The sequence below is a fragment of the Aythya fuligula genome, chromosome 15 (assembly GCF_009819795.1).
Source record: "Aythya fuligula isolate bAytFul2 chromosome 15, bAytFul2.pri, whole genome shotgun sequence".
Lineage (NCBI taxonomy): Eukaryota > Metazoa > Chordata > Aves > Anseriformes > Anatidae > Aythya > Aythya fuligula.
In genome coordinates, this window is record NC_045573.1 from 7,099,771 (window position 1) to 7,116,215 (window position 16,445).

Consider the following 16,445-nt stretch of genomic DNA (forward strand, 5'->3'; position numbering starts at 1 on the left):
GAAGAACAACAACAACAACAGAAAAAAAAACACCTATCCTGACTGTTAAGTTACAAAGATTTGTGACCACAAGCATGATTCGGTCATTTAGACTCAGAATTAGCACATCACTTTAGTTTCAAACGTTCACATAAACTCTTATAAGTAAGGCAATGATGTTACTTGGTGTTTGAACAGTAGTGCTAACAGTGGTTCAAACATGGAAAGACTATCACATGAAAGAGAGAACAAAACAAAGTTTCTTCAAACACCTGAAAATGCATTAAGAGTCAAAAAAGATTATTATTTTTTTTTTTTTTTTTTTACTCCAAATGACCTTTACCTTAAGCATTTGTTCATTTTCAGCTGCAAACAGTGAAACTGAGCCAAAGACTAACTTGAACAGCTTGAGATACAGATTGGAGAGTTCCACATTAGAGCCCATTTCTGGCAGTCGATCCAGAAGATACTCTACCAAAATCGTTGCAAAGAGTGCAGAGGTAGTAGGGTTTGCCAAGAAGGAATTGGCAACAATCTATAAAATGGAACCACAAAGGAATTAGTGTCGCCGTAATTGTAAGAACACAGGAAACTAAAACACTACCAATTTAAAACAAAAAAAAAAGACCAACTTTTTCCCCTATCTTCACTACTGTGCAAGCAATTCAGGTTATTCTCAATGGAAAATAACTGTACATAATTTAAATATCCAAGTTAAAGTTTATATTTTAGATGTATACAATTGGAACTGTGTTCTGTAAAATAGCAGAACAGAACATTAACAAAACAACCTTTCAAACAAAACAGGAATTTCAAGATGTTCAATACCTTTCATGAATAAAAGTCCACTCATATCCCCCCTGCTTATCTGAAGCGCTCATATTTGTATTGCATCACTTTAGAAATTTTTGAAAATCCATCTTTACAAAGCATTTGTATACACTGTTTCAAATCAAATCCAGCATGCTAATTTCAGCATTATTATTTAATAATTCATCTTCAGCCTTACGTACTTTAAGGAACAAGCTATTTTCTACAGGCTGTTTATTACCAATGGGTGGGAAAACAAACAAACAAAATACCTGAAGAGCATAGTTTTTTGAGATTCTCTCCACCATATACGGAACAGTAGTTTGAAAGATTTCTTTAAAAGTTAAAGGGTTCATCATTGTGAAGACACCAGCAAAATGCTCCAGAACTTCCTTTTCCTCTTTCATTCTGACTGTCTGACAGTTGGCTACTCGAACATATGTCTGTCCATTTCCTGCTATTTGAACCTATGGCAATTTAGAAAATACGTGTATTGGTTACAGAATTGGAGCAACGTTTTCCCCACTATTTTTGAAGTATCTTGCAATTAAAACTGACATTATGCAAGACTCACATGCACACCTTATACAATTAAAATCACAAAAGCCAGCATTGACCATAAGAATAATAAAATGGAGTGTGTTCAGCACAGACCTTAAAATCATGGAGTCAGGAGTGGAAAAAGACAACAGCAGGAGATATCAGTGTATTTATAAAATTACTTAATTCGAAGTAATTTACATTTACATTTCAGCAGTGCTTTGTATAATGTCAAAAGATAGACATACGCAAAGTGAATATTTTAATTGACAACTAAACTAAAAAAATTCATTTGAACACCAATAGATTTAATCCACCACATAAAAGATCAAGACTTTTACAGTCTGTTTGCCTTTATGTTGGTAGGCCAATGATAACTACTAAAAAAAAAAAAAAATCTTGCAAGTGATAAGTACTTTGAAACTTGTAAGATTTCCCACTAAATGTAGTCCTGAAATTAAAGGCTTCATGAAATATACTACACACAAAATTTGTATTTTAGCTGACAATGAAATCCTTGTTAAAAGTATAACAGAGAAATTGTATAAAATGAAAGTGCCATGTGGTAAGGTTACATACCTGATAAATATCTAAAGCTTGCATTGCATATTTTACTAGTTTTATATAAATTTGAGTCTCCTTAGGTTGCAATTGCTTATTGGGAATGAATTGTGCTTCTGAAAGAAGACAAAATACAACAGTAGTTACTTATTAAAATATAATGTGCTTTAATGCTAGACTTTTAATCATGCAATTGCAAAAGATAAGTGTAATTAAATAGTATGAAGCTTTACCACCAGGAGCTTTGCATGATGTTATGCCCCATGTGATTGTCTTGACACCGCAGACCAAGGTTTTTACTAAGCTTCGGCAGTCTGTGACCTGAAATGTCTGTTTGTCTTCTTTTTCTTTCTCCCCTTGTTTTTCAAACACAGGCACTGGTGCAGGGGCCACTGGAGTGGCCGGGGCAGGAGACGGAACAGGAACAGGTGCTGCGTTTGCTGCTGTTGGTACTCCAGGCAGTGCGGCTTCAGCAGCCCCAAGTTCAGACTGTGGCTTGCATTTTTTAAAAATTACAGAAAGCTGGTATCGTGCTATAGTGTGAAATTTCAGAACAAAAACCTAGGAGCACAAGGAGGAAAGGCCAATAGAAGAGCAGACCAGAGAGGGGGAGGAAAAAAAGAAACTAGTAAGTTTCTTCTTCACAGATTGTCCTAAATTTAATAATACTAATACTTCATGTCAACGTAAACCAGTAAAATTTACAACTGTATTTCTGGAATCATTCAAACAAATGCAAACATTTTTAAACATATCAAAAAAGTATGTTTCCTTTAAACAAGTTCAAATGATAAAAATATTTGCTGAAAACTAAAAGCTCATCTCTCTACAGTTATATTTAATTTAAAATGAAAAGCAACTTCAGTTTATTTTTAAAATACTTACAATTTCAGTCTATTGACTACTAAGCATAAAAAGCTAGAATCTGTCAGTTAGTAAGATGTCTAAAACTAAAATATAAACTGACAGTGCATGTAGCACATCAAATTTAAAAAGCAACAATCAATCCAGCAGAACATGTCCCCAGCAGAAAATGTCCCCAACATTTTGCCTCTTGGCTGGTAATAAACAAGGCTCGTGTTGCACAGGTATCAGTTCAAAGTTTTCTGTACCTTTCAAATAAAATAAAATAAGCTGTGCTGGGGCAATGTTTAGTAGTTCAAGGATAAAATCAAATAATCTGGAGATTACTAAAATGACCTCCTTAGTGTATTTAGAAGGATGACAGCCTGTAACACAGAAGTGTCAAAGATGGAGGGGACACACTACTTGGCTACATCAAGCAGGTGGTTTCACTTGTACTACACCATGGTTGAGAGCTTTTAGAGCACATCTGATGATTCTATGATTTTTAAAATTAAAACAAAAAAACAAAAAAACAAAAAAAAAACAAAACAAAAAACAACCTCCTCCATATAAAAGACAATCCTTAAAAACATCATCATGTCTTGTAAACATGGGGTTTTCACATCTCACAGATTGGTCTATGCCAAAAACCGGTGAGATAGTTGTCTTTCAGGATTTCACTATCCAGAAAAGAAAAAACAAACCATCCAAATAAAAATCATAAGGCATAATAAATATAATCCCTAAATTATAAATTTAAGCAGGGAAAAAGAGGAGATTACAAATACAGCATAAAAAAATAAGAAATTCCTATCAGCATAGGCATTTAGATTCCCACTTTGAACCAAGTCACTCAATAAATAAGCTGAGTTGGCAAAGCATCTCTACTGTACATAAAGGCATTATCCCAGTTGCAGAGAATTTCAAAAAGCCTTTCTCTGAATTACAGAAAATGAAACAGGATGCAGACTGTTTCTATATATTCTCCTTTCTGAATGAGAAGGAAAGTGCAATTTACAATGTCAAATAATAGTATATTCAACTTATTATCAAAAATATGAAACAAATCAATACCTCCAGCATTCTCATAAGTATGTCTCTACCATTTCCATTTTCCTGTTCGCTTTTAGACCGGATACAGTCTACCAAATTTAGCAGAAGCTTGCAAGACATTGTCTGAATACTGCTAGGCAAGGACTCATCGTCAATGTTCTTGGCAAACAACTGGACAGCAAGGGAGAGATCATTGAGTGGTAAATGCTGTCGGACATGATGCACCAGGTCTGCCAGTGTACTGTACGCAAGAGGTCTATCAGTAAAAACAAGAAATGAAGAAAACACTTTGAGGACAATTATAATTGTTGCTAATTGGACTTAACTAATAATTACTGCCTGAAGCTATTTTCAGGATTCTAAACTAAACCTTTCTATTTTATATGCAAACACGGTTCACACAGCTTTTTCAAATACACAAGAAAATTACTGTATAACTCTACCAAAGATGCATTAATCGATTTCACAACACCAACGTTAGAATTACTCCTCTCATCTTTATTCAACCAATGTCGAACATCCTCAGCACACATTTTCATCTACATACAGATGAGAACAAATCAGGATGCTTTAAACCACATACGAAGTAGAGCTGGCAAGCTCTTTCAAATAATCCTTGATGACTCATGATTTCAAAAGTAGTTATGAAAACTGATAAACTCTGAAAATAACTTATTTTCAAATACTAAGTTTAAACATTTAATAGAGAGAACACTCCCAGACCTACTATGTCTTCAATAAGGTACAGTTGGTTCTGAAGCAGAAGGAAATAAGTCTTCTGGTACACATACCTGAGTTTGGTAAGCAAAAGCACCTAAAAACTAGTAGACTGTTGAAGACATAGAAAGTATGCCTTCTCTTTGTTTTTCTTTTTTTTTTTCCCCTCCAATTGTTATGTGAACAATTTTAAGATACTTATTGACAAAACAACTTAAGTCTCATTCAGATTTTATGCTGGACACAAGCTTAGGTAGTAGTTTCATGACATACTGGGAAGATACTGAGTTGGATTTCCTGTGACCATTGTTTTGGTTGCTTTCTGCAAGTCAAGTAATTTTCCTTCACCCGTTCATCTCATTTTGCCTGATGCTCATGCTGTGCTATTCAAGTGCTAAAAAGCAACCGTGCCTTACAGCAGCAGAAGCCCATCCAATATTAGAAACTAATGAGGGAATGTAGAATTATTCAGGGATTTGAGTGATAAGACAAGGGGTAACGGCTTTAAACTACAAGAGGAGAGATTCAGATTAGGTATTGGAAGAAAATCTTTATGAGAGTGGTGAGGCACTGGAACAGGTTTCCCATAGAAGCTGTAGATGCTATCCCTGGAAGTGTTCAAGGTCAGGTTGGATAGGGCTTTGGGCAACCTGATCTAATGGGAGGTGGTCCTGCCTATGACAGGGGGTTGGTACTGGGTGGTCTTTAAGGTCTCTTCCAACCATTCTGTGATTCCATGAAAATGAGTTATGTAAGTATTTTGAACTCTATACAGACATAGTGCTAAGTATCAGTTAATCTGGAAAGAAACCACCCTGGCGGGCACTCAGGAAGATATTCCAACTTTTATGTCATACCTCAGTGTTTCTCGAGCAGTATATCCAGACCCAATTAGTATAGATTCATCAAAGAGCTTGTCCATGCATGGAATAAATTCTATAGTATTAAAAGAAAAAAGAAAAAAAAAAGAAAAAGAAAATGAAAATGAAAATGAAGGCCATACATGATGACTGGCAAAAAAAAAAAATCAAAATAACATTAGTTAAGCATTAATCCACTTATCCTAGATATTTAAACCAAAGTCAGGAAGTTTCACTATAAAATTTATCCCCGGAGCTTACAAGAGACAGCTTCATTTGCAAGCAAACTTTCAATTAACCTCTGGTAACTCTACTGGCTCCTTGAGTTAACTTCACAGTATGCAATCAAAGCAACAGCACTAATACAATAAAAGTACAATACAAGTTAGTGTTGGAAAAGAAAAAAATGTTTCCATTAATTTCAACTTCACAGAAATTTTTAAACATAACTAACAAGTTATTGCCCAGGATGAGTTTGGACAACACTGTCCAACATAAAACTCTTGTTTTGTAGGGCATCTACCACATAAGCTCTATCCCAAATATGAGAAAGAATATATGCAACTTGGGATACAAGGAACAAAGGAGAGATAACAGTAACAAGTTCAAATGAAAAAGCAAGATCAAAGAAGCATTTTCTTTCTTTCTAAATACATAACTCAAAAAGTTAATTAGGAAAGTCTACCCTAAAGGCAGATGATGGCAATGAAAGGAAGGGTTGATTGCTCCCACCTTCAAATAACACAGCAAGCTAAAATTTATTAACAAATAAGCAAAAACTCAAAGAGAGAGAGGGGCATCCAGCAACATTTATTCTTCAGATTTCCAAATGATATTCTAGATAAAAATTCAGCATTTTCTGAATGAAACTTGAAATGGCCTACAAATCACTGTGGTCCACTTAAATGAAAGAGATAACACGGTAGACTGTCTGCTTTTACAAGAATGTTACGTTCTGCAAAACTATAGGGGAAGAGAAAAGGAGAGCATCAGCATTGTTTGGGCCACAGGAAAAGAGATCTGGAAGACTTAAGAGTGGAAAACACAAATAAGCTATGGAAATAAAGGCAGACTTTAGATACAAAGACAATTCAATATTTTACAAGGCAACCACCACAGCACTCATGACATGAGATTAACTTCAGTTATAACTAACAACTAATACTGTGGAGGAAAGAGATGGATCAAAAATTTGCTTGGCAGGGAGGGGGAAAGAAAGAAAAAAAAGCAAAAAGGCAAAACAGTCCAAAACAAGTAGTATGCAGTGTACCTCTTAAATACACAGAAATAACTGAAATCTTTCCAGTTTATAAATACGTTATAAAAAAAAAAAGTAGTACATACGGCTCCTCAAGTCTGTTGTTAAAATGTGCTTAGCAGCAATCAGAAGCTCCTTCCGCAGGTGGGCTGTTTCTGCTGGACAGTTGGAGAGTAACTGCAACATTCCTTTTACCATTTGCTGAGAGTATTTAGCCACTAATTCCTATCAAAAAAATCATAAGAATACAATTATTATGACATTCTACTTTAAAGCTCTGCTTTCCATTTGCAAAAAAACATTCAATTAAAATTCACTGACTTCTCTTTAGGAAGATTACTGATAAAAATAGAACACAGTAAATGCAGTAGCCATTCCGTAAGTGCTTGAGGGGGGTACCGCAACATTTTTACTTTGCATTCACATGAGAATACTTCTGAAAGGACAGCCAAGTAAAGGCCTGTGGTTCTACTTGCTACTCATTTGCTCTTATCTCCAACCCCCGATGCACTGCAGCCATTCTAATAGACTTCCCACCATATAGTAACCAATCTGTTGCAGTAAGAATAATAATAAAAATACATCGTACCTGGTAAATTCTTATAATGTAAGCCAAAAAAGACAATGTTTTAATTTGAGCAGCGATAAAATCAGCGTACAATTCCTTGTTATAAAGTTTATGTTGCCTGAAATGAAATTGAACAGTAGTTAACTATTCTTTTCCTCCTCTTTAATACCTTCATCCAGAAAATTCACAGAAGTATCAAATTACATCATCTTAAACAGAGGTTACTGCTTCATAAGGAAATAAATTCACCATGGGAGAGCCCAACTCTCTGCCATTCAAATTCCCAACATTTTATGCTCTAAGTAGAAATGCACAACCCTGAGGCAACCATACAATTTTCAACTCCCTACAGAAAACCAAGCTAATACATTGGCATCAAACAGTTGGCTCCCTTCCCCTAGCTGGGGCCATTTTTTCTCCAAGCAACATTCCCTCCCACAGACTTGTTCGTCTCTTGAGTTTCAACCACTTATTCAGATCATCTGGGAAGATAGGGAAAGACAAAGGTACTACTTCTGCTGCACTTCTCAGCACCACTTGCTCCTCCTTAGAAACATCGCTCTGTAAAGCAGGTAGAACAGTGGCCAGATACCTGCAACATCACAAAGCTTCACCCAAGCTAGGCTTGGAAGCACAAAACTGTATCACCAGTGGCTTCATAAAGATAAGCAACTGCAAAGTCCTACCTAATATGATCACCATTGCATACTATCTGTGGTAATACAGATTTATGTCAGAAACTGTTAAAAAAAAATCAATGTCAAATAAGAAATTGGGATCTACTGCACTACTGCATATATTTTTAGTGACATATGATGGAAATATTCACATTTGCCAATTATTTCAACTACAGAAGTGTTATCGTAGGACAATTTTATGTCAAATAATCATAGTGCATTTGATCTCAAAAGTAGCTAAGACCAGAAGCAAAAACTGAAAAGGTTTGAGACAAAAATATTTTGGGCAATCTTGAATAGCAGGTTAAGAAATTTATTCCATATATCATCAAAATAATACTAAAATGCTTACCTGGCTTGAGCTGAAACTTGTATTATAATAGTGTTCATAATCAAGGGCACAAATTCAGCTACCACATTGTGAATGTTCAGTTTGTAGAGCTTTAAAAAAAAAAGTATTAGAGAAATTTACAACTTGCAATTGCGTTCAACATATTTGAGAACTAATCAGAGAAAATGAAGAAATCTCAATTGATTATTATTACACCATATTTTAATCTTGAAAATAAGGTAATTATTTTTAATAATATGCCAGCCAGCAAAAGTTAGAGAAACAATTCAGTAGTAAGAAGTATTTGCATGCAAAATACTGTACTATACTAACCTGATACATAAGAACAACAATAATAGGTAGCTCAGCCAAGACCTTTAGAGATAAAGATCCTCTGGGTATTATAGAATGCTGAAAAGAGAATACATGTTTTATGAACAATTTAATTATTAATTCAAAAAGGTGTTTTAAACATTTTTAAAGAATTGCTCATTTTTGTAACACTCTATTTAGAGATAACATTTAAGGAGCACAAAGCCTGTTGGCATATGCATTAAATAAAAATTCCTTTAATTATGGTTGCATAGCAAATACCTAAAGAGCTTCAATTAGCTTCTGCAAATAAACCTTGATAAAAGAAATAAACAAACTAAAATCAAGCCTATTACATTTATCTGCCCTCACAACTTGGGGTATTGTGATACATTCAATCCCATAGTTAAAATACAGTTAGAATACTCACTGTTCTTGTTTCACTGTCTTCTCTCTCTGGGTTCACTTTCACCACAATTGTTGTAATCATGCCAACCATTTCAGGAGGAGGCACAGTGTTCTCTGGAATCACCTGAGGATTCTCAAAATACCGATTCTACAAGCAAACAAACAGCAAAAGAAAATATAATAATGTTAGTTATAGTCAAAAGGACATTCATCTCATTAGAACTCTCATTAGAATTGGTATTTGGGTTTCTTTAAAGGGCTATACGTGCAGCCAACAAATTAATATTACATAAACATACCTCCGTTTTCTCACTCTATTAATACTGTGCTACAAATAGAAGGTTTTTCAGTTCAAAGTCTAAATTTCTCCATTTTATGAAGTATTTCTGTTAAACGTTTTTCTTCAGACTACACTAACCATAGCACTAAACAGAAAAGTAATTACGTTCATATCTTTCAGAGGTAAAATTAAGACAAAAATTAGTTTAATGACTATAGCAATGGCAATTTAGGAAATAAACTCACCACTACTTTCGGAAGTTCCTTGTAAATCTGTTTCACAAAGTCCAAAAAATGATGGATCTAGGAAGGAAACATTTGCTTTACCATACAGACAAATTCACAGTTTTGAATCTGTATTAGTGGTACAAGTACATAAAGTCTTTAGCCACTACTAGAGTGCACTTTTCACAAGAGTAAAAGGGAATCTGAAAGTGTTCTTCAGGTCTTTATTCTGTTCCACCATTATTAATTTGAAACGCACTTGGAAAGAAACGGATTTAACTATCACTTCAACATTGTTCCAGTACAGTATCAATAGGAGTAACTGCTATAAAACAACTAAGTCTTCCTAGTAGAAAATGAAGGAGAGAAAGCAGCAGAAGGAAAATGCAAACTTTCCAATAGTTCTCCACAAGTCACAGGAGCAACACAAGTATGGACAGAAAAGGAGAAAAAAGGCAGTTTTCCTTTTCCAGGCGTTTCCTTTCACCGTCTTTCACAAACTAAAAGGGCATCAATTCTCTTCACTTCTGAGGATATTTTATTCTTTTTGGTGGTCCTCTTAAGTCTAACCATATTGCCCATAAACACCTGAAGCAAAAAGAACTAGGCTTTAACAGTTTGTTTTTTTCTCAGGGGTACTAGAATTGTGCAGTCATCTTCTAAGAATTACTTTAAGGTAATTTCATTTTCCTAACACATGATTACAAGAGGTCAGCCAATATAAAATCACACCAGAAATAAAAAAATAAACCTACACATAATTCTGAAAAGAGCACAAGAGTAAGCTCTATATCACATAAGATTTACAACTTACTTCTTGAGTGATTGCTGGTCTGAATTGTTTGTGCAATTCAATAATTATTCTTAAGCAAATCAATACATTTTCTTCATTCTCTGTCTGAAAAAAAAATAGAACTTTTAGTGAGTATACTGTTGCATTCTTCAACTACTCCAAGACAACTTCAAAACCCTGCAAAAGTATACTTAGCTGCACAACTCATAAGTGCCCCGTTGATATGAATTTACATGAGCAAGATGCCTTTCATCTGATATAGCTTTACTTTGCATCCTCTAGGTATGGATAAAAGTACATTAAACTGATCTCTACCCCCCCAAGAAAAAAAAAAAGCGAAGTTTCAAGCACTCTATACTGTCAGACCTGACTACACACCCCACAGACAGAAAAATGTGAATGGGGCTATTCATGCACAGAGACGCCTCCACAATATTTGCTGTGGGCTTTAAACGACAATGTTTTCAATTCCAAGCAAGAAGCAGAACAAGATCTCTAGAAAAAGGTACTTGAATTTATATAAACTAAGCAAGAAAAGTGCTTCTGAATTAAATATTGTCTGAAGTGATAAAGAACAGTTCCATGCATCAATAAGAGACAGGTAAGAATAAAACAGAAATAGAAGAAAAAAGAAAAGCGTGAAGAAATCCTGTAGCTAGTAAGACATCACACTGGTGAAGCCTATGTCGAATGCCTTTCCACTCTTGCTACAGAAGCACAGCCAACGTACCTATTTAAAAACTTACACCCCACAATTTTTGGAGATGAAGAAAGAGAACAACTTTCTAGAAGGCCGAAACAGTTTTAAAAGAATATACATATACACACACAAGTAAGAATAAATACCTCTAGAAATCTAAACATCACAGACAGTATGTTTTTGGTATGAAGACGAAGGTGTTCATTTGTTGGTATTCTATGAATTATTTCAAGCACTAACTTTCGGAGTTGCTGTAAAAAAATAAGAAAGATAAAAGCCCATAAAAACAACAATTCATTATCACATCCTTTTCAACTTTAAGAAAGCCAATTCTATTGCATTGTGGTTTTTTTTTCTCATTGTTCTTAGAAGCCTGCTTGCAAAGTTTATAAGTAATTTATAAATTATTCAGAAATTGGACTTTTTCAATTTCACTCCTAATGACAGATCTGTTTTCAAGAATAAAGTGTATACAGAGATCAGTTCATTGTATTAATCAAGTACTTCACTGAAAAGGAAGTCTACTGCACACATTGGAAAAAGCTAACAGATGCTCTGCACAGTTTACCTGTGCTGGCTTCTCCTGCAGAAACTGAACTTCTCCATCTTGCAAAAAGGTGAGAAACCTGGGGATGATGTGTTCCAGGAATGTAGAATATTGAGGGGATGATGTCACATTCTAATCAAAAACAAAACAAAAACAGGAAGATGACAAAATGGGAATACTACATATTCACAGCCTGTATCAAGTTACGTTCAAAGCCACTAGTAAACGTTATCTGTGACTTTGTAAGAGATTTAGTGTTTAAGCCTCTGCTGACCCACTAGAGTTAGCACTATTACTGAAACAAACAAAAGCAAACAAAAATTAATCTCTTCTCCAATCCCAACGCTGTACTATGAGTTTCTCTATTTTAAGGCACCTCAACATAAAAATAAAAATTGCAAAATGCGCAACTACTGTAAACGAAATAAAACCAACAACCATGCTTATACAACAAGAAGAACTCTCACACACACACTCACATTTCATTACCCTAGGATTCCCAAGACTTCTCAGACACTGTTAAACTGATATTTTACTTATTTCTGACAAGGTGTACACACACACACCATCCAAACTAAGCATTACTTTCCATTGTGAAAATGATCTTACGCTACTGTTTACTTGCTGGAAAGTCAGAAGAAATACTGGATGAACAAGCTTCCTCCATCTGCAATGCTGCCTTAAATCTAACTTGGACATCTTGAGGTTTATTTGCAAACTCATCTGCAGTTTACATATGTGCTGTAAGGCAACTCTCTGAAGTATCTAAGATACAGAAGCATACTGGTCTGTTTAATAAAGGTAGAGATAAGAACACAGCTTGCTTTTGAAAATCTGTACAGTTATTTCAGGGTTTTATTCACATCATTTTTTGTATAATGTAAAAGCTATATAAAACCTTCTGCTCTTATAGGTTTCCATTATTATTCTCTCCTTACTGTAAGATTTCAAAATGTGCAATTGTACACGGTATTACACCAGATGCTGTGCAAAGAAAGTCTTGGGGTTTTTTTTTCAACTGGAGGGTTTTCAAGAAAGTAGAAAGATATACTAAGAATGGCACAAAAACATTTTAAATGCAAGACAGTTGTCAATAGCAGATCAGCCCTTATCTTCTCTTCGCCTCAAAGGTCTTCCCCAGAAAGTCTGGCTGCATCTTTTCCTCCTATCTCCCCTATAGTCTCTCCAATTTTGACAGCTCCCTCCTATCCTCCCCAGCTTTAATAAGAATGTTCCTACTTTGGAGGAACAAGAAATAACGCAAGTCCTGCTACATGCCAGGAAAGTGGTTCACAAACCATTCAAAGAAAAGCATAAACTCACAAAACCAGCTTATATTTCTGAAAACAACTTCCCAATACCCTTACAACTAGCCCAACATCTGACAGTGTCAAGCAGTTAACACTACGGTGAAGCATCTCAGTTTAAAATCCCACTTCAAGAAGTCCTCCATCAATTCACATTCAGTTCTACCCCAGCTAGAGAGACATCCCGATTCATAACACAGCCAATAGGACTTGAACACTGTGACACTGAGCAAAGAGCTAAGAAGTGAAAAATAAAACCTGCTGAAATTTATAGTTATTGGAAGCTGAACTAGACAACAGAGAAGAGTAGACATGGAGACTATGGACACAGAAGTTTAAAGGAAACTATCTAACATAACATGCAACAATAATGTCCATACCCTTCACATTTAAAAAATGGGGAGGAGAGAAAAAAAACAACAAAGCCAACGTTAGTGGTTCCTCTTGCACCCTTAAATATTTCCCGATAAACAGAAAGGTTGTTCAGCCTGGAGAACAGTAGGCTCTGGGGAGACCTCACAGTGACTGCAACACCTAAAGGCAGCCTACAGGAAAGCTGTGGAGGGACTCTGTCAGGGAGCGTAGTGACAGGAAAAGGGGGAATGGCTTTAAACTAAAAAAGGGTAGATTTAGATTAGACTTAAGGAAGAAATTCTTCACCCAGAAAGTGGCGAGGCACTGGAACAGGCTACCCAGAGAAGCTGTGGATGCCCTACCCCTGGAGGTGTTCAAGGCCAGGCTGGATGGGGCTTTGGGCAACCTGATCTGGTGGGAGGTGTCCCTGCCCATGGCAGGGGGTTGGAACCAGATGGTCATTAACATCCCTCCCAACCCAAACCATTCTTTGATTCCATGAACTGTACTTCAACAGAAGTTAATTCATCATCTTTTTATGTAGGATCACACTACAAAATCAAGCAAGTTCCAAGAGAAGAAAGCTATTCTATTTCGAACATTATCAAAACAAGTATTGAACAAGTTCTTCCTTAATGAATACAAGAGCAAGGAGAATCAACTAAGCTTTCAGATTCTAAACACATCACTAAACTAAGCTGTTGAAAACTATTATTTTACTCAGGCATCTAATTACACCGACCTGCCATCTATGAAATAAACACATACAAAAATGCCACAAGAATGTTTTTAGTCCCTTTAGTCACTTCAGTTAGTGTTAAGCTCTGCTCAACCTGTGCACATAATGTAAAACAGTCACAGACATCTACTTACTCACTTCCAAATACTAAGGATTAAGTCTTTTAATTTTATTTTTAGCTTTAATAATACAGCTGTAGTTGTATTCCACTACATTAACCTGAACAAAACAATTCACTGGACGGGAAATTCCATTGATAACTCATAAACAACTGAAATTTGCACAGCTTTGCACATCCAGCACAGGCATGATTTAACCTTGCATAAAGCTTACTTAAAAAGATCTAAAGACGTTACACAGCACTGGAATGGGTACTTCTCTGTTCTTAGCGCAGACTAAGCAAGATCGCATCAAATAAAGCAGGTAAGGACAGAGTACATTATACAAATAGCTTTTTTTTAAGCAGCAACATAACTGAAAACCTACATACAGGGAGAATTACAGTTATTCTAAGATCTTGCATTTATTTGTTCTACAGAACAAGTTTTCTATAACTTCAGAACAGGCAAGTAGTAACTAAGTATTCAATGAAAGTAGAATTTTATTTTGGTTTAATTAATTTATGGATTTTTTTCTGATGCTCATCTGAACTTGATGGTCTATCACCTAGCAAAAGATGTCACTGGAGTCACCTCCACTCCAGATGTCAGACACTGCATCTGGTAGTATGGAATTATTCAGAGGAGTCACAGAGGACCCTCTGCTTCAGGAGGATAAATGTTCAAAATGAAATAAAATTTCAAATACAGAGATTTCTGATCATACAACAAAACAGAAAAAAAATATCACCTTTATTTAAATGGTTATTGAATAAAGATTATAAAATAAAAGCTCTCTAAATTCAAATGCTGTAGCTCTCCAATAACCTGGATAGTTGCTAAATACATCTGTAACATACGCGACATATAATATAAATCTTAAGTCTCAAGATACATGATCTTTTAACCATATAAAATCAGAAATCAAAGTGACACACTGACACACTGACAAGAAGCACTGACATTCTGGAAGGGTTTTTTGTTTTTAATTACCTCAAAATTTTCGCTGACTTCTTGCATCATTTTCAGTTTAGTTTCATCGGCTGAAAACAGAAATTCAAGCAAAAAAAGTTAAGCATAAGCTAAATAATGAAATAAAACACCAGGTTTGTTGATGAAAGAAGCAGTCAGATCTTATCAGTTTAGCTATCACCGCCAAATTATAAGGCACACAATTCTCACAAACACCCCCCTCATACACCCATCCATACACACAACTCACTCGCTCTTTGACTCAAGCAAATATTGCTCATCATTTTGCTTCTTCAAAAATCAAAGTTTTAACAAAACTTAAACTGAATTCAGCACACTTTTATCAAGTGCGTAAACAATGCCGTGATGCTTATGAAACAAGCTACCGAAGAACTATAACTTGCAATACAAAAGAAATCTTACGTGTATTGACATCTGTGAGAGCAGCCACAAACTGAAGGTATTTTTTCATCAAAGTGGTTTGGTCCACCACTGTAGGCCCTTGTGCTGAAACAAATGCCATCTTGGAGGAGGGGGGGGGAGCAGCTCCCAGCACATAAAATCAAGATCAAAACACCTACAAATACGTATATTTGTTAGTTTATATGGCTGTTTAATAGCAGCAATTGTATTACCTAACCCTCTTCTTTTGATGCATCAAAGTGGACGCATCTTTTTCCAAAAGCCACAGCTGACATCTCTTCAGGTTCATAAATGCAATGCCTACCATTTACAGCACTCGAGATCACAAGCAGGTACTTTTGAGGAGCTAAGGTTACTTGGTTCTTGGCATCTGCTGAAACGCCAATGCATTTTGCTGCTCCCGAGAGCAGCAGCAGGCCCCTGGGTGCTCCCAGCACACCTGACCCCTCACCTCCTGGCCCGGCCGCATCCCAAACCCGCAGCCACCCTTGGGACGCACCTCAGCAGGACTCGCTTCCACAGGCGCCAAAAGTCGTCCCGCCATCTCCAGCTGCCGTTCTCGCTGGTGAGGGAACCTGAAAGCAAATTTCACTTGAGAGGCCGGACACCCCCACCCACCTCAGCACCCCCTGGCAGCTCCCCCGCCCACCCCAAGGCAACCGAGCCCCCTCCGCAGCACCTCAGGGCGCCCCCACCCCCTGGAGCCCCCCCTTCACCTTCCCCACCTCAGGGCCGGCCGCCCCATCCCCACCACAGGCACCCCGCGAAGAGGGATGCCCGCAACGCCGCAAACCCTCACGGCTCCCACCCGAGGCCTCCGCGCGCGGTGCTGCCGGGGATCCGGCCCCTTCCTCCTCCTCCTCCTCCCCGCGCCGCTCGGGGCCCGCCCCACCGGCCGCGCCGCTCCAGGCCTCGCCTCCCGCCGCTCCCCTGCAGACCCCGCCAGCCCCAGGGCCCCGCCGAGGCCCTACCGCCCCCGGCTCTCCTCACCCCGGCCCCCGCCGCCTCCTTTGTTGCTGCCGGAGGCCGGCGGCAGAGCACGGGCGCAGCGGAAGCTCCGGGCCCAGTTCCGGCCGCCTCCTCCTGCT

General features: G+C 37.1%; 1 protein-coding gene across 4 annotated transcripts in view; it reads right to left on the minus strand.

Moving 5' to 3' along the window:
* Positions 1-16,418, minus strand: part of TRRAP (transformation/transcription domain associated protein) — a 90,366-nt gene extending 73,948 nt beyond the window's left edge. For all 4 annotated transcript variants that reach the window (XM_032197384.1, XM_032197381.1, XM_032197383.1 and 1 more), the window contains exons 1-19: positions 16,348-16,418; positions 15,857-15,932; positions 15,358-15,511; positions 14,956-15,005; positions 11,486-11,596; positions 11,064-11,168; positions 10,239-10,322; positions 9,446-9,502; positions 8,943-9,068; positions 8,534-8,611; positions 8,222-8,310; positions 7,214-7,310; positions 6,711-6,849; positions 5,364-5,442; positions 3,811-4,045; positions 2,124-2,451; positions 1,909-2,006; positions 1,062-1,256; positions 323-514 (exon numbers count right to left, since the gene is read on the minus strand). In XM_032197384.1, coding sequence (XP_032053275.1) covers positions 323-514; positions 1,062-1,256; positions 1,909-2,006; positions 2,124-2,451; positions 3,811-4,045; positions 5,364-5,442; positions 6,711-6,849; positions 7,214-7,310; positions 8,222-8,310; positions 8,534-8,611; positions 8,943-9,068; positions 9,446-9,502; positions 10,239-10,322; positions 11,064-11,168; positions 11,486-11,596; positions 14,956-15,005; positions 15,358-15,457 — 2,163 coding nt within the window. In that variant the 5' untranslated portion in view covers positions 15,458-15,511; positions 15,857-15,932; positions 16,348-16,418. The remainder of the gene's footprint in view (positions 1-322; positions 515-1,061; positions 1,257-1,908; positions 2,007-2,123; positions 2,452-3,810; positions 4,046-5,363; positions 5,443-6,710; positions 6,850-7,213; positions 7,311-8,221; positions 8,311-8,533; positions 8,612-8,942; positions 9,069-9,445; positions 9,503-10,238; positions 10,323-11,063; positions 11,169-11,485; positions 11,597-14,955; positions 15,006-15,357; positions 15,512-15,856; positions 15,933-16,347) is intronic.
* Positions 16,419-16,445: the final 27 nt, after the last annotated feature.